The 24,808-nt window shown below is 40.2% G+C and overlaps 2 protein-coding genes across 2 annotated transcripts; one reads left to right on the top strand and one right to left on the bottom strand.

The window, feature by feature from the left end:
* The first annotated feature begins 13 nt into the window (after positions 1–13).
* Positions 14–2,067, top strand: lg10h4orf33 (linkage group 10 C4orf33 homolog). The gene is made up of 6 exons (XM_089006821.1): positions 14–226; positions 307–506; positions 725–785; positions 896–947; positions 1,036–1,235; positions 1,758–2,067. The coding sequence occupies exons 1-6, from the start codon at positions 210–212 to the stop codon at positions 1,852–1,854; spliced, it is 627 nt and encodes a 208-aa protein (XP_088862947.1). The 5' UTR covers positions 14–209; the 3' UTR covers positions 1,855–2,067.
* A 131-nt stretch (positions 2,068–2,198) lies between these two features.
* Positions 2,199–23,199, bottom strand: LOC148892679 (sodium channel and clathrin linker 1-like). Its single transcript, XM_089006822.1, has 18 exons — positions 23,148–23,199; positions 22,646–22,781; positions 21,237–21,325; positions 20,480–20,617; positions 19,821–19,911; positions 16,629–16,720; positions 16,293–16,470; positions 10,446–10,544; positions 9,509–9,580; positions 9,314–9,388; positions 9,032–9,171; positions 8,670–8,862; positions 7,915–8,111; positions 7,686–7,764; positions 3,198–3,290; positions 2,895–2,962; positions 2,682–2,719; positions 2,199–2,595 (listed from the first exon to the last, which is right to left on the bottom strand). The coding sequence occupies exons 1-16, from the start codon at positions 23,195–23,197 to the stop codon at positions 2,933–2,935; spliced, it is 1,752 nt and encodes a 583-aa protein (XP_088862948.1). The 5' UTR covers positions 23,198–23,199; the 3' UTR covers positions 2,199–2,595; positions 2,682–2,719; positions 2,895–2,932.
* Between the last annotated feature and the right edge of the window lie 1,609 nt (positions 23,200–24,808).

A 24,808-nucleotide genomic window follows, 5' to 3' on the forward strand; every position in this document is an offset into this window, starting at 1 on the left:
TTCTGACCTCTGCGAAAACAACCATAGGCACTTCTGAGTGAAGTTTACTGTCAAACGCACAACTGCACTCGCATAGCAAGAACCTTTTCATTTTCGCAGATAAGTTATCCACTGAGGGGAAATGTCACATTGCTATGCTCATTCGTTGAGTTGGATTCTTGGAAGGACAATATGGGTTTAGTTCGCGGACTGCAGTCATCTGCATAATTATGAATTGTGACTCTTCGTAAGAATGAATTTCATTTTTTGAACTGGAGTCTGATCGAACCTCGGTAGTTCATACTGTATATTCAATTCTACTTACAGGCCGAATATCAATATGCAAGCAGAGTTTGAGATCCTGCACAGTTGGGACAGCAATCCTGTGAATCATGACCCCATCAGGATTATCTTCTCTCCTGGGGTTGAAGGGCTAAAAATGAAGACTTCTGCTCCCTTCTTCAATGACCCACAGGCCCCAGCAGGACCACCTGGCCAGCCCTTTCCTGGACTCTGGGATTATGAAGGTGGGTCCATCTCAGACAAAATTACAGTGTACAATATGTATTTATTTAGGAACAATTTCGATGAAGATGTATATTAAAAAAGAGTGCTAAACAAAATTGCACATTGAAAATACGAGTGTGTGGTATGAAGTTTCAAAAAGTATGCATGAATGTACATGTTGAGAAGTCTGTTGCTGAACATTGACATACTATGTACTGTATCCCTTTTATTTTATTAGTTGTTGAGTCCTTCTTTCTTGATAGTACCACAGACAATTACCTAGAGGTGGAGATTTGTCCGTAAGTAAAATGTTAACTTCCTTTTCAGTTTGACACACCAATAGACATCTAATAAATGAATAGTGAGACTCCCACTTATTATTGTATGACTTTTCGTTATTTTACTTCAGACATGGTCAGCACTTGGTATTACTGCTGTCAGGGGTTAGTCAAGCATTCCAAGTAGGCACATGTAATATAAGTAATCAAATGAGTTCATCAATGCTGTGCCATGTTTTAAAATATTACTACGTATTGTTTTCGCTTCCAGCAACAACTGCCCCTTGTTTTCAATTCTACAATCACCGGAGACACATGGAAGGGTGAGGCTCTCCTTCCTTGGATTTACTTTCCTCCCAACGTAAACAAGATGAACTCCTATGCTATACATGGCTCTGGAGTGAAGCGCACATATGAAGCTCTATACCCTATCCCCAGAGATGAGCTCGTTGAAGGACAAAAGCCGAACTTGTAAGTATATTTTTGAGGCATGAATGTAACTTCTATTCAAAGCAAAGCTAGTCTTTTTTTCCAGCTAATTAGTACACAAACAAATTGGATATACCGTGAAATTATAACTGTTTTGAACCGGATCATTGCGTATTGTGATGCATTTTAATGACTTGCTTTTCATATGGCACAATTAACCACATGACCATCCACTTCCAATTTATGGTCACTCAGGTCACAGGTGAGCCGGAACCCATATTAGAACTCTGAGGCAGATGTGCTAAGCATTCGGCCATCATGTCATCCTACGGCATGATTATAACTTTAAAGTCAATATATTTAATGTGAATATCATAATGATATTGAAAAAAGAAAATTCCATCATATGAAGGAAATTAACCGTTCTTACTTGGCTGCTCAGCATGTATTCTTGTTTTTAAGACTTTTAGAAATGCAAACTAACTGTTTTTCTGTGGAAGACAACACTTTGGTAAACATTGACACTCATCAACATTATATTCATGTTCTTTTTTTTCCTCTCAGCCACACCTTGAAGTATTTTGGCGATTTCCACCTGCAGAGCATCATGGGGCATGGCTGGGAGCAGCCAGAGTCTGAACTGTGGAAGGGGAAACGCTGAGCATTCCAGAAATGTGTTTGATCTCTTTCTTATCGATTTCCTAGACTTGGATATCTGCGTGTGTTCATCTGTCACTATGATGAAACTGTTTTTTTGTCATTTAATGGCAATGGTTTTGGCTTAGTCCTTCAATGTAATCTAACAAAGTGTATTATTCCATGCCTTTTCTAGATTTTTCAATAGTCCCACATATTAAAATATCAGTGGCAAATGTGTTGGATTTTATTGTTGTTTTGTTTATTGTGACTGCGACATTGCTTTCATTGTATTTAATTCCTAATTTCCAGGTGTTTGTCCATTAAGACACTGGTTTAGTAATAACCAACATACATTGGAGTTGAGCACTTTTTTTGGGATTGGATGTAACTTTATTCGCTTCGCAGTGGATACATTTACAGTTCACAGCAGCAAAGTTATGAAAGTAAGGGAACGAAAAATACAAGTAGAAAAACAAAATACAGGAGCTGCTGGAAACGCAGCCACTCTCGCCCCGCCATCTTGAAGCAAATAAAAAAACAACAACAACAATAACTAAATAACAAATAATATTACAACACAAGACACAGGCATTCATTCTTCAGCACGTGCTGTACCCTATTTGTGACATGAATATGATAATTACATGCAAATTTTCCATTGCACACATTTGGTGTTTGTATTTTGTATAGTGTTTATTCTAAATGTTCTATATACGAAAGAGTGACTGTTTCGCGTTCATCACCCGCTGAAGTGGCATAACAGCTGTCGGGAAAAGAGCAGAATCAACATCAATATCATTTTTACTTATGTAGTTGCAAAGAAAAGTGGATGAGTGCTTTGAGAATCACCTGAATAAGTTGGTCTTCAAAGGTGATCCGATTTTTATCTAAATAACAAAAACAGACACAGTACGCTTCCACTAATTCTTGGTTTCATTGAACACATCATATACATATTGGGGGAAAATCACCAGCAGGTGTCAGGCAACCTACAGGTGTTATTAATGTGACAAGATACACATTCCACAAAGTACCCAATGTGAAACAAAAGGGTTTACTTACTTTTTCTTGCATCATTATATATTTCACTTCTTTGTACTTCAGATCATATGCATGCCATATACACATTCCTATTTGGTCAGAGACATTGTAATGATTACCGGTCGATCTTCTCTATTTTTTCTTCAAATGTTTTTTACAACACACTGGCACAATATATGAGAGATGATTTATATATTTTCAACTGTCCTCAAAAATAATTCGACGTTTGAAGGAATGGCTCTGTTATTGTCATGTAGGCCATTGGTCACCAGTGAACATTGAATAGTCACCATAGTATCACAAGTTCCTGATCATGAGTCATACCTGTTGTGAATATGTCGTGCGTTGCTCAACTTCCATGAGTTGTCTCTGGAGGCGACTGGTTTTCTCTTGAAATTCAGACAGCTGTCTCTCATACTGCACAAAGAATATATAATCTATCTGCATTCATCTGAAGGATGAGGAAACCTTGTAACCATAATGACAGTTTTTGACCACAGCAAAATTGGTGTTGACCAGCTGGGGGCAACAGACAGCAGTGAATTCAGCCCACATAGCTCAATGAAGCTGTTGACCGCATTAGACCCATATCTGAGTCACATTTTATAACCATATCTGGCCCTACTCAGCCCATATGATGGGCCAGAACTGGCTCCTGATGTCATTCTTAATTCAACCACAACTAAGCCACTTCATTGATTAGCCATATTTGACCCAGATTAAAAAAAGCCCAAAAACAACTTCTAAAAATATGTTTATTGTCTTTGTAAGTTTTGTGATTGTAAATTGTCCTTCAGAGTTTTGCAGGGCACTTACAAATAAAAGGTATTATTATTATTATTATTATTATTATTATTATTATTATTATTATTATTATTGTTGTTGTTGTTATTATTATTATTATTATTAATAAAACCTTTTGTTTGTGAGCGCCCTGCACAAATCTGAAGGACACTTTACAATCACAAAACAAGCACAATAAAACCACAGATACAATTATAATATATATAATGTATGTTGGGTGGAAGTGAGTTACAGAGTTTGGGGGCAGAGTGGCTGAAAGCTCTGTCCCCCATCGTGCTAAAACGGGTATAGGGCACACATAGCTGGAAGGAGGATGAGGATCTGAGGGCACGTGAGGGAACCGAAATTTGAAGATCATACAGATATGGGGGGGGGGCAGGGTTATGGATGGCTTTAAATGTATGTAAAAGTATTTTGAAGTTTATTCTAAGTTTGACCGGGAGCCAGTGGAACTGTTGGAGGACGGGGGTGATGATCCGGGATGAGGAATTGTGGACTAGATATAGTTTGTGGGGAAATTTGTGAGGGACACGAAGATGAAGTAAATTGCAATAATCAATACGGGAGGTGATGAGACTGTGGACAAGCATAGAAGTGGTGTGAGGGGCGAAGACGATTAATGTTATGTAGGTAGAAATAAGCAGACCGGGTTATGTTATCTATATCAGAATCAGAAAGCCACAGCAGCAATTTGAAAGTGGGTGGGGGAGGGGGTGAAAAGAAACAAAATATTCTAAGCATAATAAAAACGTCAGAAGACTGAGGTGTATACTGTAACTGTGCAAACATGTTTCATAAAAAAACTGTACATAGTGCAAGTATAAAAAAAACATTGATATTATACTGTACGTAGCTGTATTGCATCAACTGGTGGCTGTGCTATTTACAGCGCAAGAGTCCAGGTTTTTTTTATATGTGAGTGGAACGATAATGAGCTATCGGGGATGACACCCAGGCTCTTGACCTTAAGGGAGGGGGACACAGTTGAACTATCAATAGTGATGGAGTCACTGTTGGCTTTGTTTAAGGGGGATTTGGTACTGACAAGTAGAAGTTCAGTTTTTTGGACAACCAATGTCACTTTTTTGTTTCTTAACTGACATCAGAAAAACGCGCATCAAAACACGCATGATACAGTAAAGTCTCGTTATATCGATATTCAAGGGAGTCCGAAAAATATCGATATAACCGGGACTATCGATATATCCGATCCTGCGCCGAACTGCTTTAAACAAAAGCCGCCAAAAGAGGGCAGCCAAGCGCCATATAAGAAACGGAGCTGGCCATTAGCTCCCTTTTTTTTTGGGTGAGAGATGTTCCCCCAATGTTGCCTCAAAATGGCACATATAATTCTTTAATGATTGTAAACATGTATGCTTTAATCTTCAGAACTACAGTGTATTTGAAACATATTGATGTGTAACAAGAAAGCATATTATCCGAATCTGAAGCCATTGTTTGGATTCACAAGCAATGCAAGACGTCTTGGCGTGAAGTCATTTTTATTTGCATTTGAATAAAAAGTGACATCGGCTGTCCTTTAATACACAGTATGGAATGTTAATAATTTTCAAAATCATCGCGCTTCAGCAGACAAAACAAGAAACATTGTTGCAAAAAACGATTGCATTCATATACAGTACAGTGGGCATGTACATAACACAACAGGGAAACGGCAACGCTTAAATCTTACTGTATTATGTATACAATTTAAAAAAGTCATCAATCTTCTTCTGCTTCCCATTTTTACCTTTTAACACAAACACTTCAATCTCGTCTGCTACACACGAGCTAGCGTCTGAAAATGAAAATGGCTCTGCTACACGGGTGCTGGGCACGTAACCAAGTCACCTGACCAAGTCGACCAATGGCGCGACTGATGGCGTGACACGTGACAAAGTCACACGGCCAAGTCGACCAATAGCGCGACCGATGGCGGCTCATGTGACCAAGTCGACCAATGGCGCGACGGATATATCGATATAAACAACAAAAATGGCCGGCGGGGGATGAAAAGGAGCACCGTAATAACCGGATTATCGTAATAACCGGGTATCGTACTAAACGGTACTAATTATACATAAAAAGACTAGAAATGTGCAAGGGAAATGAAAATAGTATCGTAATAAGCGGTACTATCGATATAACCGATATCGATATAACGAGACTTTACTGTATTTTTATTCAAATGCAAAACACAAATAAAAATGACTTAAAGTGTCCAAAATCTGCAAAAAAATGAGCTGCACATTGAGCATTTTCAGAAAGTCCCGCCCCCAGTTCGTGACGTCACGCCAAGACGTCTTGCATTGCTGGAGAATCAAAACAATGGCTTCAGATTCGGAGAATGCTTTCTTGTTACACATCCAGTTATGAATATGATTCAAATAGGTCTGAAGAGGAAAGCATACATGTTTGCAATCGATTGAAGAATTTATTCCATGCCATTTTGAGGCAACATTGGGGGGAAATGTCTCACCCAAAAATGGCCACCGAGCTGTTGTGAGGAATTAATCAGCCCATTTGCACAGGCTGATAAATTCCTTCCATGGACCTTGGACGCCCTCTTCTGGCGGCTTTTGGGTGCAACACGAGGTTTTCAGACCAAACAAGTACAGCAAAATACATTGACGTGATGGAAGGACTGCTACAATGTGTCTTTTTTTTCGGTCAGGGGCATTCCTTTAGTGATGTCACATACAGAGTCGTCAACAACTCAAAAACAAGACTTCCTGAATATTCAGCGCGAGTCTTAAAACGTAAAATATAGCTATATGCGGTGGAATCTTATTAAAATACGCTCAGTAGAAGTCATTTGAAGCCATTTTACAAATTATGGACACAACTTGTCCGGAGACATCGGTTGTCCTTTAAGGAAATTGTGGGCAAACCATAATTACATTTCTGAGAGGCAGTGTGAAATGAATGAAGGTAGAAGATAGGGGTTGGGTTTGCTGGAGAGGTTGGAGCAGGTGGTCATCCACAAAGCAGTGAAAGTGTCTTCCAAATTTACGAAAAATATTGCCATGGGAAGAAAATAGATAATAATGAGTAGGGGCCCCAGAACAGAGCCTTGCGGCACACCAGAAGGCGCAAGGGAAGACTGGGAAGTGAAGGTGTTGATTTGGATGAACTGAGATCAGCCACTGAGATAGGAATGGACCCAACGGAGGGGTGTGTGGTTTATACCTATGGTGAAAAGTTTGTTTCGGAGGGTGGGGTGAGAAATGGGGTCAAAAGCAACGGTGAGGTCAATGAGGATGAAGAGTAGACCAGCGTCTCCTGCCATAAGAAGGTCGTTTGTGATTTTAAAGAGGGCTGATTCTGTATTGTTGCGGGGACGGAAACCAGACTGGAATTGTTCGTAGAAATTGTTGTGAGTGAGCTGATAGTGAACAATTTTTTTCAAGGATTTTGGAGCTGAAGGGTAAGAGTAATGGGACGTAAATGAAATGCATTATTATTGAGTTGTTTATTTAAATCATTGGGATCTGATCCAGCCTTTTCAGAATTTGGGAGACAGCAGCAGTTTTGACCCCCTCAAACAATTCCAGTGGATAGCGAGGAGTCAATAATGGCTGAAATGAAAGAAAGCAGAAAGGGTAAACAGGATTTGACCAGGACTGTCGGAAGTGTATCTATAGCTAACAAGAAGAATTCTTGGATTTAATAACAAGTCTGAGATTATAGAGGGATGGGGCAGTTCAAAAGAGGATCACAGTTGACAAGGTGTGCGGAGGTTGGGGGAGGTAGATGGTACAAGTGAGCCTGGGTGCTGGTGGATTCTGTTGACTTTTTCACAAAAATAAAATAAAATAAAATAACAAAAAGAAACAGGGCGCCGCAGGTGTCCGAGGAATAAAAGTGGAGACAGGGGGTTGAATGATTTTGTTATCGGCAGAAAAGAGAGCCTGAGTATTACCAGAATTAGAATAGACAAGTCCAGAGTAATATTGTGATTTCGCGTGTGAGATAGAGTCCTTGTGATGAAAAAGTTGAGCTACTAACCTTCACAATCGTATTGTTATTTTTCTTTAGCTTGACCTCAAATTCATGTGAACGTTGTTGGTATTGACCTAGCTCTTCTCTGAAAAAAAAGACAAAGAAATTGCACAGTTGTGATTATCAGAGTGTAATTACTTGATATGTTGCATATCTTTTTTAAACAACGACCTCGTCTAAAATAACATTCACTGCCAATGTCTATGCTTTTCAATTCGTTATTTTTAATTCTTACGTTAGAGTTCTGATTCTGCATTCGAAAGCTTGGGCCATGTTTGGGGCCTCCACTTTCCAGCGTTGGATACATTTCTGCTGTGCTGTCAAAAGATGCATCAGATCTGCACTTGAGTTATGACTGCGCTCCTCCAATTCACTTATCTGTTCTTTTAGTGTCTTCTCCTTAATGCTGTACTCGTGCGCCATCTGTGTAACCTAGCAAAATGCAGAACATTGATCAGTGTTATCTTCTGAATATCTCCTTTTTATTTTATTTCTTCAACAACACAGTATTGCCATTGTAATGTTTTGCCAGTGTCCCAAAAGTTGTTCAGGCATGTAAATGTAAAAGAGTAGGGAAAGTGAAAAAGAAAAATGACAGCAGTTCCGCTTTATTGGTTGAATAGTGTGCTTTTCACAGTGGAATATTTCTCCCCTGTTGATGTGAGTGCGAATGGTTCTTCATCTCTCTGTGCCCTGCGATTGGCTGGCAATCGGTTCAGGGTGTTCCCCGCCTCCTGCCCAAAGACAGCTGGGATAGGCTCCAGCACCAAATGCGACCCACGTGAAGATAAAGCGGATCGGAAAATGGATGGACGGAAGGATGGATGTAGGTTATTCTTTGAGAGTGGCTCAGTAGACGAGTGGCTAGCATGTCGGCCTCACAGTGCAGAGGTCTTGGGTTTGATCCAAACTCTGGCCGTCCTGTGTGATAGTTTACATGGTCTGTGGATGGATATTTCTTCATGTTTTCCCTTAAATTGTTGAGTATACCTGTTGTTTGGCCTTCTTTTGGGCCTGCAAAGAAGACTTGCGCAGCTCATCCATTTCTCTACGGAATTGAACATTCTCCTGTTGCAACTGGAGTCGCTCATCACTGATTCTGGCACAGTCGTCCCTTGCTGCAGTCAGACAGTTTTTTAGTTGCTGCACTTCTTCCTGGCATCGGGACAACTCCTCATTGTAGCTGGAAGTGGAAATATGGATAAAGTAAAGATAATAATGGGACAATATTTTTTACATTTAGAGCGAATGCTATCTTTGGAGGGTCTGTTATCATAAGTACAATACACTGTTGTGATAACAACATGATGCAATTATTGACGAGCTTTAAAACCAGGAAATCTTCCACCTACTCCACTTCCAATTGTTTTAGTTTGCTTTGGGTATTTTGCAATGTGATGCTTATTTCATCCTTCATCCGCTCTGCTTTGAGGCACCTCTGGTGGAGGGCATCAATTTTCCTCAGCTCATGCTCTACGTTGCACTTGGTCACCTTAAAAAGAAAAAAAAGCATACACAACAACAATTTACCATTGCATAAGCTTATTGTGTAACTGTTGTGAATAATAAAAGTATAATAAGGATTTTGGATTCGGATTACGCTGCCGCTTTTTGTGCTACAGTTAAACATCTACCTTTGCCAATTCTTCTTCCAAAGCTTTTCTATCTCGCTTAGACCTCTCAATCTGAGACTGTTTTTCCACACACTCCTACAGTGAAGGGCCGAGGGTAAACAACAATAACATACAGGTAAATCCAGGTGTTGGAAATAAATGTTTGCAAAGAATTACATTGAGAGAAATCCATACTAAAGTAGCGTAAACACTTGCCAGTTGCAGCAAAGACAATTCCTCAGCCATACTTTGCATTTCAGTGTTGCACCGTTGACGCATATTATTCAGCTGTTGAAGAAATAAAGTAAAGTATAGTCAGGATGGCAACTTTAGTTCAACAATTTGTTGTGAGCTGTGACCTCTCTTAACAGACGATTGTCACCAATAAAACACCATGAACAATGGAATAAATGATGACTACCAAACATATTCAACAATGTTTATTGACTCCATGTGCTGTTGTGACCAGGGAAAATTTGGGCACGACTGTTCGGATTGGTTTGATGAAGTGCAATCTATAGTGAAAGAGAAATTGTGGTATTTACTGTAGGTTTCATGGTTTTATTATATGGCTGCACAGAGGTGTTATCGTTAGCATGTCTGGCTCACAGACAAGATTTGGGAACTGTTCTAAAATTCTTTGGATAATCTGGTGTAATCCTACACTCCAAATACATGCATGTATGAATGTAAGGTTAAATGAAGACTCCAATATTTTTAAAGGTGTACATGTGAGAGGAATGGTTGCTAAGAGAACATGGACTGATGTAGGTATAGCACATTTCTGTTCATTCAACCATTTCCAGTCTTAAATCCTGATCTTGGTGGTAGGTGTTATACCATTTACAACTGGTAAATTTTCAACCTGGCATACTTTCACATCCAAATTGATTCAAAAACAATGGTTCTTAAACTGGTTTCAATCGAAACCTAGGGGTTTGGTGAGTCAGTCTCAGGGTTTCGGTAGATCTTCTGGCGCAAAGGTCCACCCCTCAGTCTCGTCTGCAGTGAGTAGGCACAGTCATTGAAAGAAGGGTTCGGTGAATGATCATATCAAACCGGTGGGGTTCGGTGCCTCCAACAAGATTAAGAACCACCGTCTAAAGTCTTGCTAGCAGTCTTTTTCTTCCAAACTACATACAATATTCTCTACCTCTTTTTTGGAGCAATGAGTAGCATCGAGGATCAACTGTTGAAAGGCCTTTTTTGTCTTCCCCAGCTCCTCTGTCAAACGCTTTGCCGTTAACTGAGCCTGCAATGGAAGGTCGGCAAGTTATAGCTTTTTTAGCTTTGGTGATTTTAATTGAAACTCAATTTCACAAGAAGCCATTGTCTTGTTTTTGTTGGTTTTAAGAACATTTTGGCCCACCGATATTTAGGTTGTAACCTTGAGACATCTAACTGACGTCAGTGACAGTTGATGTGCCCATTTCCTTATATGAGGGCCAGACCTCAATTCCCACACTGCACCCGATGGCCCATCAGGAAGTGTACGTAAGCACATATCACAATGTGTGAAAATTACAGAATTGGAACAGAGCGTGTTACATAACCAGTATACACCACCATGTACGATCTGCATTATCAAATTTAGGACCAGCACTTGTTTTGTCACATTTTCTGCTTAACTTGGATTAAATTGGAAGTAAAGTAAAAACTCAGAATTGCGTATATAGCCGATGGCAGGTATGACTCCACTATTTGTAAACCCTGCATGGTCTTTTTTGTGGTGAACTTTGGTCTGTGACCGCAAACCGTGTCACAACACATTGGTTAGAACAAACTACAGGTATCATCCGACCGGGTCCCGTTCTGACCAACCGGTCGAAATCCATTCAAAATTTTGAACAGACACTCGGTGCTAAATGACTTGCAAACGACCTGATTCGGGCGTCACGGTGTCTGGGTCGCTGGTTTTCTACCGGTTTCCCTCTCCACGGCCTTACCCCGTTCTCCGCGCCTTTCCTCGCTTTCTTGGCAGGATTTCCATCGGATGAAATGGATTTTCTCTTTGGGGCCATGGTTACGGTCTTGTGTAAAAAAATTACAGTGTGCTACAGGAGATGTTGCCGAGATGGTTGAGTGAACGCTGGCGCTTGTGGCGCCGCTGCTCACCCACAGGAAAAATATCCTGTGACTGTAAAGTGTCCTTGAGAGTTTAGAAACACACTTATAAATGAAATGTATTATTATTATTATTATTATTACAGTAAAGTCTCGTTATATCGATATTCAAGGGAGTCCGAAAAAATATCGATATAACCGGGACTATCGATATATCCGACCCTGTTTGCATGTAATTTTCTCCGTGCGTGCATAGAAATAGTATCGATATAACCGGGACTATCGATATATCCGATATCGATATAACGAGACTTTACTGTATTATTATTATTATTATTATTATTATGACTGAGTGTAGTCACACGGTGGATTGTTGTGCGAGAGTGAGATGCTGGCTGGCTGGCCAAAATTGTCGTACACGTTGCCGGGCTGCTAGGACGTTGCAGTGCCAGGTGTAGAATTAAAATGGAAAAAAAGGGTCATGCAGTCATGGTCGTTAAGTACGGGTTGTAGTACGTCGAGCCGGTCGTAAGTCGGATGGTACCTATATTTAACAAGTTACAGATCAGGGAAAAGCAACTGAATGCCTATTTCTTTTTTTGTAGCATCTAAAATACCCAAAACACGCAGTCTGATATTTTTAGTCCAATGCAAAACACCAATAAAAATGACTTAAAGTGTCCAAAATCTGCAAAAAATTGAGCTGCGAATTGGGCATTTTCAAGTCCCGCCCCCAGTTCGTGACGTCACGCCAAGACGTCTTGCATTGCTAGTGAATCAAAACAATGGCTTCAGATTCGGAGAATATGCTTTCTTGTTCCACATCCAGTGATGAATATGATTCAAATAGTTCTGAAGAAGAAAGCATACATGTTTGCAATCGATTAAATACCCATTTATATATCCCTAATGTCCAGACCTGGTGGCGCCGGACACAGCTATGATAGGTCCCTACTCTCAGGTTGGGGGGGGGGGGGGCAGGGGACCCCCCCCTATGGCCCCACTGATTGTTCCTACATTCCTGACTAACGATTGGCCTATTACACCCACTCCCCCCGGTATCACCTCATCAGCATAACGACCCTCATCAGCATTGCGAAAGTTGCCTAACCTGTTTTGCCTGAGCAGGCTATTGTATGAACGATCCAAATTGAACCTCACACCACCAGACCGGTTTAATGAAGGATTTTGTTGTTTTATAAGAATCGCCTCTTTTACCCCCCTTTCAAACCATCTATGTTCTTTCGCTAAGATTTCAACCTCATTGTCGTCAAATGAGTGGTTGCTAGCTTTTAGGTGCAAATGTACTGCCGATTGAGGCCCACTCGTGTTATCCCTGCGATGTTGATAAAGTCTTTTTTTGAGAATTTGTTGAGTCTCCCCAATGTACTGCTCTTTACAATTTTCATTCTTACAATGTATGGAATAAACTACATTACTTTGTTTTTCATTTGGTAGCCTATCTTTTGGATGCACTAATTTTTGCCTTAACGTGTTTATCGGTTTGAAATAAGTAGGAATTTTATGTTGCCAAAGGACTCTTTGTAATTTTTCAGAAACTCCTGCAATGTACGGTACTGCTACTCCTCTCCTTTTAGAATCTTGAGAATTATTGGTTTCGTTCGCTATTCTTTCTTTCTGACATTTGTTGAATGACCACTGAGGGTACCCACAGTTAGTGAGTGCTCTCCTGATATGTTTTGACTCCTTTTCTCTACCTTCAGTGCTAGTTGGTATTAGTTTAGCCCTATGCTGGAGGGTTCTGATAACTCCTAGTTTATGTTGTAAAGGGTGGTTAGAGTCAAAAAGTAAGTATTGGTCAGTGTGCGTAGCCTTCCTAAAGACTTCTGTTTTAAGCGCTCTGTCCTCTTTTATAATTACTTTACAATCCAAGAAGGCTAGTTGGTTCTCTTGAATGTCCTCACGGGTAAATTTAATGTTGAAGTCTACAGAGTTGAGATGATCTGTGAAGGATTGAATTTCTTGTTTCTTAATTATGACAAAAGTATCGTCCACATATCTATCTATCTATTCCAATAGATACAAGAAAGAAATGATTGACTGTCTCCAAAAGCTAGAGAAAGGAAAACATATAGACAAACAGATGTATTTTAGATTATACCCGGGAGAGGCCACGCCATGTATCTATGGCCTGCCAAAAATACATAAAGAAGGGTTCCCCCTCCGACCCATTGTTTGTAGCATTGACTCCTCTACATACAATGTAGCCAAATATTTAAAAACTATTTTAGCTCCGTTGGTTGGTAACACAGAATACCACGTAGAGAACACCACAGGGTTTGTAGAGAGGATCAAAGACCTCATATTGGAACCTGAGGAAACTTTGGCATCATACGATGTGACTTCTCTCTTTACATCTGTCCCAACCCCAGCAGCAGTCTCAGTGGTGAGGACGAGGCTGCTGGCGGATGTTTCTCTGCATGAAAGAACCAAACTTAATCCGGATCACATCTGCCAATTATTAGAAATCTGCCTTAATACTACGTATTTTCAATTTCGGGAAAAATTTTATAAACAAATCCATGGTTGTGCTATGGGCTCACCAGTTTCACCCATAGTGGCTAATCTTTACATGGAAGAGATGGAGAAACAGGCCCTCACATCCTTCCCAGGGACAAAACCTAGACACTGGTTTAGATATGTGGACGATACTTTTGTCATAATTAAGAAACAAGAAATTCAATCCTTCACAGATCATCTCAACTCTGTAGACTTCAACATTAAATTTACCCGTGAGGACATTCAAGAGAACCAACTAGCCTTCTTGGATTGTAAAGTAATTATAAAAGAGGACAGAGCGCTTAAAACAGAAGTCTTTAGGAAGGCTACGCACACTGACCAATACTTACTTTTTGACTCTAACCACCCTTTACAACATAAACTAGGAGTTATCAGAACCCTCCAGCATAGGGCTAAACTAATACCAACTAGCACTGAAGGTAGAGAAAAGGAGTCAAAACATATCAGGAGAGCACTCACTAACTGTGGGTACCCTCAGTGGTCATTCAACAAATGTCAGAAAGAAAGAATAGCGAACGAAACCAATAATTCTCAAGATTCTAAAAGGAGAGGAGTAGCAGTACCGTACATTGCAGGAGTTTCTGAAAAATTACAAAGAGTCCTTTGGCAACATAAAATTCCTACTTATTTCAAACCGATAAACACGTTAAGGCAAAAATTAGTGCATCCAAAAGATAGGCTACCAAATGAAAAACAAAGTAATGTAGTTTATTCCATACATTGTAAGAATGAAAATTGTAAAGAGCAGTACATTGGGGAGACTCAACAAATTCTCAAAAAAAGACTTTATCAACATCGCAGGGATAACACGAGTGGGCCTCAATCGGCAGTACATTTGCACCTAAAAGCTAGCAACCACTCATTTGACGACAATGAGGTTAAAATCTTAGCGAAAGAACATAGATGGTTTGAAAGGGGGGTAAAAGAGGCGATTCTTATAAAACAACAAAATCCTTCATTAAACCGGTCTGGTGGTGTGAGGTTCAATTTGGATCGTTCATACAATAGCCTGCTCAGGCAAAACAGGTTAGGCAACTTTCGCAATGCTGATGAGGGTCGTTATGCTGATGAGGTGATACCGGGGGGAGTGGGTGTAATAGGCCAATCGTTAGTCAGGAATGTAGGAACAATCAGTGGGGCCATAGGGGGGGGTCCCCTGCCCCCCCCCCCCCCCCCCAACCTGAGAGTAGGGACCTATCATAGCTGTGTCCGGCGCCACCAGGTCTGGACATTAGGGATATATAAATGGGGCCGATACGACCAGTCAGACTTTAGTTCGCTGACGAAGCCTCTTGGATAGGAGGCGAAACGTCCGAAACCTTCACTTTTGTACAGATGACGGCTGAAGAAACCTTCTCATCGATGGACCACTCCTGTACGACTGAGAGCTTACACAGACGAATCGATTAAATAATTTATTTGTGCCATTTTGAGGCAACATTGGGGGAAAATCTCTCACCCAAAAAAAAGGCACAAAATGGTGACCTCCTGTGGCCACCTCCGTTTCCACAGCCTGATAAATTCCTTATATGGCGCTTGGACACCCGCTTCTGGCCTTCTGGCGGCTTTTGGGTGCAACACGAGGTCCCCAGACCAAACAAGTACAGCAAAATACATTGACCTGATGGAAGGACCGCTACAATGCGTCTTTTTTACGGTAAAGGGCGGTCCTTTAGTGACGTCACGTACGGACTGGTCACCAACTCAAAAACAAGACTTCCTGAATTTTCAGCGTGAGTCTTAAAACGCAAAATATAGCTATATGCGGTGGAATCTTTGTAAAATACGCTCAGTAGAAGTCATTTGAAGCAATTTTACAAATTATGAATACAACTTGTCCGGAGACGTCGGTTGTCCTTTATGGTTTCTCATAACTGCATTCTAAATTATCAAAAAAAGTCGGCCTGTTCAATTCCATCCCTGCTTGATCCTCACAAATGGGGTGTGTGTATGTGTGTGTGTGTGTGTGTGCGTGCGTGCGTGCGTGCGTGCGTGTGTGTGTGTGTGTGTACGTGTTAGAGCCTAACCCAGCTGCCTTTAGGCCGTATGCAGGGGACAACCTGAACCAGTTGTCAGCCAATCGCAGATGAACAACCATCCACATTTACACACACACCGAGGGACAATTTTAGAGTATTCTATTATACATGCACTGTATTGCCATGCATGTTTTTGGAATGTGGGACAAAACCTTAATACCCGGAGAAAACCCACACAGGCACGGGGAGAATTAAACCTACGATCTCTGCAGTGTCAAGTGGACAGGCTAACCACTAGACAAAAATCTGATTACAACAATGCAAATGAAAGTACAGTACCTGCTGTACATATTTTTCAACTGGAAATCAAGTTCCGGTGAAAGTTTCAAAGAGAGAAAGTATGCTTTGTATTGTACCTCATCCTTCTGTAAAGTGGCTTCCTCAGCCATCTGAACACACTCTCGCACTTTGTCCAGTCCCTCGTACTTCTCCTGTTCTAACTTAGTGCAGCGGACCTTGAGGTTCCCTGCTGTATTCTCCCACATAGATTGCTCTTTGAGTGCAGCCTCTGTCTCCTGAGATGCAACTTTTATTCTGAGCAAATGTAAACACCAAGAGCAGATCAGAAAACCATGTCCATACACCTAAAAAATATTTAAATATTGTGTAATCATAACAATTAAGGAATAATTAAATTAAATTATTAAGTAACTGTTGGCATTGACAGTAACCTCCCTTTTTTCCAAGCTCACCTCGTGTCTTGTTCACTGATGGTGGTCTGAAGGGTTTGTATTTGTCTCAGTGCTGCTTCCTCTCGATTCCGGGCCTCTGCTTCATCTTCCTCCTGAATGTGAATTGCATATACACTTTTCAGAAAAGTCAGACATTCCCAGTCGATGCACATAGGTTTCAATAAAGCAATACAATATTGGTGAACGTTGCAGTGTCAAATATACTATCACAAACTCATTCTAATTTACAAACACTATCTGGATAACATTCTTCCTGAGATTTTAACTCATCAATCATTATTAAAAATAGACACCCTAATCTGGATTGATGTAATTGTCTAACTTGAGTATTTCATATAGTTGACTTGGTGAGATCTGGACAGAGGAAATTTTCAGTTGATCGCCAATGCACAAAGCAGAGGGAATATATTTAATGTTCACAAACTTGATAGGATGGAGAACAGCCCTGATTTGTATGCAATCACACATCTTTAGTCAGAACTACTAAATAATGTGTGAGCCAGGCCCTCTTATTCAAAACACCAGTGCTTTTACGACACGCATTCACCAAAATCTGTGACCAAAAATCTATGGAAAGGCTTCGCTGGCATAAAAAAAAGAATTGTGGATTATAGAGAACACTGGAAGACACAATAGGTAATTAGTCTTAAATATAAAGAAAAAACATTGGAGTACTATGTTGATGATGTTGATATGGTTGAACATATAATTATAAAAACGTTGTTTTAGCCTCCACTGTACTCTATAATTACATTCTCCATGTCTACTCTTCTCAAATTACCGCATTTCTTTGTTCACCTGTTTTTTTAGATGGTGCTGAACAGACTGGAGCTGTCGGGTCTTCTCATCCACATTGGCTATGGCTGTTCTCAGATCAGCTTGGGTTGTTCTCCAACACAAGACAAACAATACATTTAATTTCTAAGCGCCTTTAAAAACTCTCAAGGACACTTAACAGTCACTGGATTTTTTGTGAGGGTGAGCAGCGGCAGCCATTCGCGCCAGCGTTTACTCTACCCGCATACTCATTCGCCAGGCCTTATTTCGACATTACTTTTAAGCCATCCAACATCTCGATCTTGATATCACCCTGTTAATGTGTGGACAGTTTGTCATAACAATCGATTAAATAATTTATTTGTGCCATTTTGAGGCAACATTGGGGGAAAATCTCTCACCCAAAAAAAGAGGCATAAAATGGTGACCTCCTGTGGCCACCTCCCGTTTCCACAGCCTGATAAATGGCGCTTGGACACCCTCTTCTGGCCTTCTGGCGGCTTTTGGGTGCAACACGAGGTCCCCAGACCAAACAAGTACAGCAAAATACATTGACCTGATGGAAGGACCGCTACAATGCGTCTTTTTTACGGTAAAGGGCGGTCCTTTAGTGACGTCACGTACGGACTGGTCACCAACTCAAAAACAAGACTTCCTGAATTTTCAGCGTGAGTCTTAAAACGCAAAATATAGCTATATGCGGTGGAATCTTTGTAAAATACGCTCAGTAGAAGTCATTTGAAGCCATTTTACAAATTATGGATACAACTTGTCCGGAGACGTCGGTTGTCCTTTAAGGTTTCTCATAACTGCATTCTAAATTATCAAAAAAAGTCGGCCTGTTCAATTCCATCCCTGCTTGATCCTCACAAGTGGGGTGTGTGTATGTGTGTGTGTGTGTGCGTGCGTGTGTGTGTGTGTACGCCTTTAGGCCGTATGCAGGGGACAACCTGAACCAGTTGTCAGCCAATCGCAGATGAACAACCATCCACATTTACACACACACCGAGGGACAATTAGTATTCTATTATACATGCACTGTATTGCCATGCATGTTTTTGGAATGTGGGACAAAACCTTAATACCCGGAGAAAACCCACACAGGCACGGGGAGAATTAAACCTACGATCTCTGCAGTGTCAAGTGGACAGGCTAACCACTAGACAAAAATCTGATTACAACAATGCAAATGAAAGTACAGTAACTGCTGTACAAATTTTTCAACTGGAAATCAAGTTCCGGTGAAAGTTTCAAAGAGAGAAAGTATGCTTTGTATTGTACCTCATCCTTCTGTAAAGTGGCTTCCTCAGCCATCTGAACACACTCTCGCACTTTGTCCAGTCCCTCGTACTTCTCCTGTTCTAACTTAGTGCAGCGGACCTTGAGGTTCCCTGCTGTATTCTCCCACATAGATTGCTCTTTGAGTGCAGCCTCTGTCTCCTGAGATGCAACTTTTATTCTGAGCAAATGTAAACACCAAGAGCAGATCAGAAAACCATGTCCATACACCTAAAAAATATTTAAATATTGTGTAATCATAACAATTAAGGAATAATTAAATTAAATTATTAAGTAACTGTTGGCATTGACAGTAACCTCCCTTTTTTTCAAGCTCACCTTGTGTCTTGTTCACTGATGGTGGTCTGAAGGGTTTGTATTTGTCTCAGTGCTGCTTCCTCTCGATTCCGGGCCCCTGCTTCATCTTCCTCCTGAATGTGAATTGCATATACACTTTTCAGAAAAGTCAGACATTCTCAGTCGATGCACATAGGTTTCAATAAAGCAATACAATATTGGTGAACGTTGCAGTGTCAAATATACTATCACAAACTCATTCTAATTTACAAACACTATCTGGATAAAATTCTTCCTGAGATTTTAACTCATCAATCATTATTAAAAATAGACACCCTAATCTGGATTGATGTAATTGTCTAACTTGAGTATTTCATATAGTTGACTTGGTGAGATCTGGACAGAGGAAATTTTCAGTTGATCGCCAATGCACAAAGCAGAGGGAATATATTTAATGTTCACAAACTTGATAGGATGGAGAACAGCCCTGATTTGTATGCAATCACACATCTTTAGTCAGAACTACTAAATAATGTGTGAGCCAGGCCCTCTTATTCAAAACACAAGTGCTTTTACGACACACATTCACCAAAATCTGTGACCAAAAATCTATGGAAAGGCTTCGCTGGCATAAAAAAAAGAATTGTGGATTATAGAGAACACTGGAAGACACAATAGGTAATTAGTCTTAAATATAAAGAAAAAACATTGGAGTACTATGTTGATGATGTTGATATGGTTGAACATATAATTATAAAAACGTTGTTTTAGCCTCCACTGTACTCTATAATTACATTCTCCATGTCTACTCTTCTCAAATTACCGCATTTCTTTGTTCACCTGTTTTTTTAGATGGTGCTGAACAGACTGGAGCTGTCGGGTCTTCTCATCCACATTGGCTATGGCTGTTCTCAGATCAGCTTGGGTTGTTCTCCAACACAAGACAAACAATACATTTAATTTCTAAGCGCCTTTAAAAACTCATAAGGACACTTAACAGTCACTGGATTTTTTGTGAGGGTGAGCAGCGGCAGCCATTCGCGCCAGCGTTTACTCTACCCGCATACTCATTTGCCAGGCCTTATTTCGACATTACTTTTAAGCCATCCAACATCTCGATCTTGATATCACCCTGTTAATGTGTGGACAGTTTGTCATAACAGTCTAGAGGGGATGGTGAGCATTTTTCATCATTGAACTCAAATGATCATGCTGGTGGGATTCTGACAAGAGTCAGAATCCAAGTTCCAGGAGGAAGAATGAGGAAAAAAAGCCATTGTTGTGACTGATACGTGATAATTTGGCCTTTAGATGAGAAACAATAATCATATATCCATCTTTTCTTGTTGTCATTGTGGTTGCTAGTGACATGGAGCCTATTCCAGGTGACTCTGGGCGGTGGACGGGGTACAACAGGGACTGTCCGCCAGCCAATTGCATGGCTATTTTGGTTTCAAAGAATAGATTTTGCAGCTATAGTGAATCAAATACTAAAGTACCTGAGCTGGACTTGTAGGTCCTCCACTTCTGCACTGTGTCCTGTTGCTGTCTTTAGGAAATTACAGTTTTTTATGTGAGTGACAAAAAGATGGTTGGCATTCATCAACATTGATCCACCTTCAAATTCCATCTCAAAACTCACCTATTTAAAATCACATTTTCTGTGTAGCTTTATCTCTTGTTTCTATTTATAATTGTATTTTATTTATTATTCTATCTGTTTATTTCTATGCTTGTCTGTGACTGTAAAGTGTCCTTGAGAGCTTTGAAAGGAGCTTGAAAATAAAATGTATTAATATTATAATTCATATGGCATGATTTCAAGCAGACGTGTTATTGTATCCATCATCTTTCTGTATTGCAAACATTGCTCACCACCAAGGATGGTGGAACCTAATTTATAATTGAGAAATATGTAGCCAGTCATACATGATCAATTATTCTTCAATATATGACCATATAATTGAAATCAAAAGTGACTTTATGCGACAATGCAGCTCTGTGAAGAAATATCCAATTGGTGTTTGTCTGACCATCGTTGACAATTTAGAATTGAAAGCAATGCCAATATGTTTTAGTCATAGCACAAGTAATAGAGGTTCAAATTCATCAAAAGGTGCAGTGCATTCGCACATTTGTCTTCATGCTGAAGCTGGGAGATCTATGAAAGTTCAATGTGAAAGTATTTTGGAAGGATACGCGATCAACGTAACACCATTCAAAAAGTAATATTAAAGTGTAAATACTAGCAAATGCCCATGGTTGAACATTTTCTGGTAGAACTCCTGCAGTTGGTCAAGCTCCTGTGCTGCTGTCTGCCATAACTCCGTGACTTGCATCCGCTCCTTTTCAAACAAATACAGGAAACATAAGATTTACGACAACCACGACCGCCAGACCCTTTTTTTAAAAATTCCACGGCTGGGACTCCTACGGTCGCAGCCCGGCAACGCTGTTGAGATCTGGAGCGTGTTTGTGATGCATTTGGTAGAACAAAGACCCGAGATAGTCCTTCTTGTTTAGATTGAACACGTAGGATGTTTATTTGCCGGAGCACAGAGAACAACCGCTTATCTCAGCTTTGTATAAGAACTATATTTTTTTATCGCTATCAAAGGAACAATATGTAACGTTATGGCTGCATTGCCAGATCCGCTCAACATTCAGCATGCCTCATTTATCTTAACAGATAATATTACAGCATTGCACAAAATGAGGATACTAAATAACTGTGTCTTCACAAACGTGTACAACAATTTTGGCCAGCCAGTGCGTGATGGCATCGGAGGGGGGGCGTTGGCGCTCTGGTCGAGAGTCCCCCAATACCGGTCAGGGCGAAAGCTGAGGCGGGGCGGCTGTCGGCGCTTGGCCGCGCGGGATTGTCGCAAAGAGAACGTCGCGTCGGGCCCACACCGCCACCGCCTCTTTGAGACTTTTTTCCTTCGGCGCCCACCTAAGTCTGAGCGTTGTGTCTAGCGACCTCTTCTGGCTTCTCCGTTAGCAGGAAGAGCCATTTTTCAACAGCGCGCATGCGTGGGAAGCCGTGCATATTTGGGTCAGCAGAACAACACAGTAATAAAAATTGATAATACGAAATATAAAATGATAAAAATGACACTAAAAGTTATCAGATTTATAATTGAACTGTGAGCAATTTGGTATATAATAGCATTGAAGTTCTTTAAAAACATCAGATTGACACCTTATATTATTCTGTCGTATAAACCTCGTGTCGGCCATTTTGAATGCATTTCAACTAACGACCGTTTGAATTACGACCGTTTTGTCGGAACGGAACCCGGTCGTAAGTCGGATATTACCTGTATATATAAAATACACGAGTGGTAAACACTGAAAGCAATTTATATTTGTGGATGTGAAATCCTAGATAAAATTGTAGAATCCATAACCTAGAAATCAGTTTTGAAAAAGCACAACTTCCCACATAAATCATGAATGATTAAGTTAAACAAGTCAAGTAAAGTCACTCGGAATCTTTGAAAATACACGAAATAATTATACAATATAGATGATGTATGTAAAAGATGCTAAATCATCCCATGACGTTCGGCCATTCTTTGAACTCACCCAAATATTTTTTGGGGGATATATTCCCTGCACTCGTATTATGTATGCAATCATACAAGAGCAAAACGCATGCAGACCTGTTTGAAAAGTTGGAGTTGACTTTCATAGTTATCGATAAATCCATTCTCTTCTACTGTATTACACTGCACTCCTGATGTCAATGGCAGCAACTGAAGCTGATTTGTGACTGACTCCGTCAGCTCTCTGTTTATCCTGAGAAGGTTGTGGAAAGTTCATGTTTAAATATGACAAACAATATATATATATATATATATATATATATATATATATATATATATATATATATATATATATATATATATATATATATATATATATATATATATATATAGTAAAGTCTCGTTATATCGATATTCAAGGGAGTCCGAAAAAATATCGATATAACCGGGACTATCGATATATCCGACCCTGTTTGCATGTAATTTTCTCCGTGCGTGCATAAAAATAGTATCGCTATAACCGGGACTATCGATATATCCGATATCGATATAACGAGACTTTACTGTATATATATATATATATATATATATAGCAGATTTTGATTGAAGATTACCATACCACTTGTTCTCCTTCACATCATTTTCCAACTCCACTTTGACTTCCGTCATTGTCACCTGTATGCAAAAGAAAAATAAACGGCCAATGTAGAATTACTTTGAATAGAATACTGTCATGTTTAAGAATGTGTAGCCCGCAGCTTGAATTGATCAAACATTTGCGTTAAAGAAACAAGAGGGAAGGAATGTTTCCACACAATAGTGGGGAATATTCCCCAATTCATGTTATATTATGTGACTATTTAATGGAAAATAGATAAAGTAGGGTAGATTAAAGACAAACAACTGCCTTTATATATCCGAATCTGACTTTCCTTCCTTTCTTTGTTACATCAATTATCCACCTGTGAAGTCATGTGATTCTGACTTTGTTAGGCTGCTCCAATTGTCAAAAAGTAAATGTTGTTTAAATATTTGAGTTTAAATGATTGAAGTCTGCAATTTGCTGGCAACCGGTTCAGGGTGTCCCCCCCACCTCCCGCCCGAAAAGAGCTGGGATAGACTCCAGCCTGGCCTGCATCAAGCCACACCACACGACAAGTACCAAGAGATGACAGGGAGACTCCTCCAATATATGAAAACACGACTCAGAGGCAGCAAGAGAAATGACGTCTTCATCCTGGGAAAGCACATGCACAGATGGGGCAGATGGAAAACCGAGTAGAGGCAGGAGTGCAATAATCACCTCCTCCAACTAACATATCAAGAATCCAATTCCAACGTAGGATGCAGCTATCCAGAGAAACTCTTCTTGGTGAGAGCGGGAGGAGAAAGAGCAGAACCATCTTCGTGATGAACGCCTCTGCTGACGAGCGATACAGGGTCCCACCACACGAACAGGTGACAACAGCCCTGGAATTGCAGCCTCCAAAGCCTGAGGCACATCATAGACAATGACAATGCCTGGACAGACAGGCAAGCGTCCATGCGGGAAGGCCCGTGGCACCCTTGGCAACGATCAACCTGGTCATCTGCTGCCCTAACAAAATGTCCAAGAATGTGATTGGAGTGTAAATATTTGTTAGTGTTGTTAGTGTGGCCTGCAATTGATCAGCGAACACTCTCAGGTGTAAACCCTCTCAGCATAATTGGCTTTAACTGTAATAAGGAAAAAATGAACAAAATGTGACCAATGTGCAAATCCAAAACTCGATACATACTGATCCAACATCGCTCAAATTACCACTTTATCATTTTCCATTATGTTTACCAAATATGTTGGTTGGAATGGGAAAATGCAACATTCAATTGTCATGAATACATGACAAGTTACATGAATCTAATTACAGTAAAGTCTTGTTATATCGATATCGGTTATATCGATATGCTTATTACGATACTATTTCTATGAACGCAAGGAGAAAATTTACATGCCGCAGGATCGGATATATCGATAGTCCGGTTATATCGATATTTTTCCGACTCCCGAGAATATCGATATAATGAGACTTTACTGTACATTATTTTAATCACTACTGCACCTCCCTCTGAAGCAAAGTGCTGTATATTTCATGCACGTCAAGTTTTAAAATTTTTGTTATATATATTTTTTTGCTTTTGCAGGCTTGCTAGTTGTTTGAGGCGTGCATGCGTGAGGCATATTAGTAAGATGGGAAAATGTGCTGAAAGGTGAGACAACCTTTTCTGCACGACATAGAAAGT

This window comes from Hippocampus bargibanti, linkage group LG10 (assembly GCF_051943395.1).
Source record: "Hippocampus bargibanti isolate YZ-2025 linkage group LG10, ASM5194339v1, whole genome shotgun sequence".
NCBI classification, from domain to species: Eukaryota; Metazoa; Chordata; class Actinopteri; order Syngnathiformes; family Syngnathidae; genus Hippocampus; species Hippocampus bargibanti.

What these genes read in the sequence shown, in the direction of transcription:
- LOC148892679 (XM_089006822.1), bottom strand. Translation starts at nt 23,197, where the DNA reads ATGACGGAAGTCAAAGTGGAGTTGGAAAATGATGTGAAGGAGAACAAG. An exon ending in AACTCCAACTTTTCAAACAG is followed by an intron (nt 21,326 to 22,645) that starts GTCTGCATGCGT and finishes TTGTTTGAAAAG; the next exon opens with GAGCGGATGCAAGTCACGGA. An exon ending in CCACTTTACAGAAGGATGAG is followed by an intron (nt 10,545 to 16,292) that starts GTACAATACAAA and finishes CTTCCATTGCAG; the next exon opens with GCTCAGTTAACGGCAAAGCG.
- lg10h4orf33 (XM_089006821.1), top strand. An exon ending in GGGTTAGTCAAGCATTCCAA is followed by an intron (nt 948 to 1,035) that starts GTAGGCACATGT and finishes TTTCGCTTCCAG; the next exon opens with CAACAACTGCCCCTTGTTTT. An exon ending in GAAGGACAAAAGCCGAACTT is followed by an intron (nt 1,236 to 1,757) that starts GTAAGTATATTT and finishes TTTTCCTCTCAG; the next exon opens with CCACACCTTGAAGTATTTTG.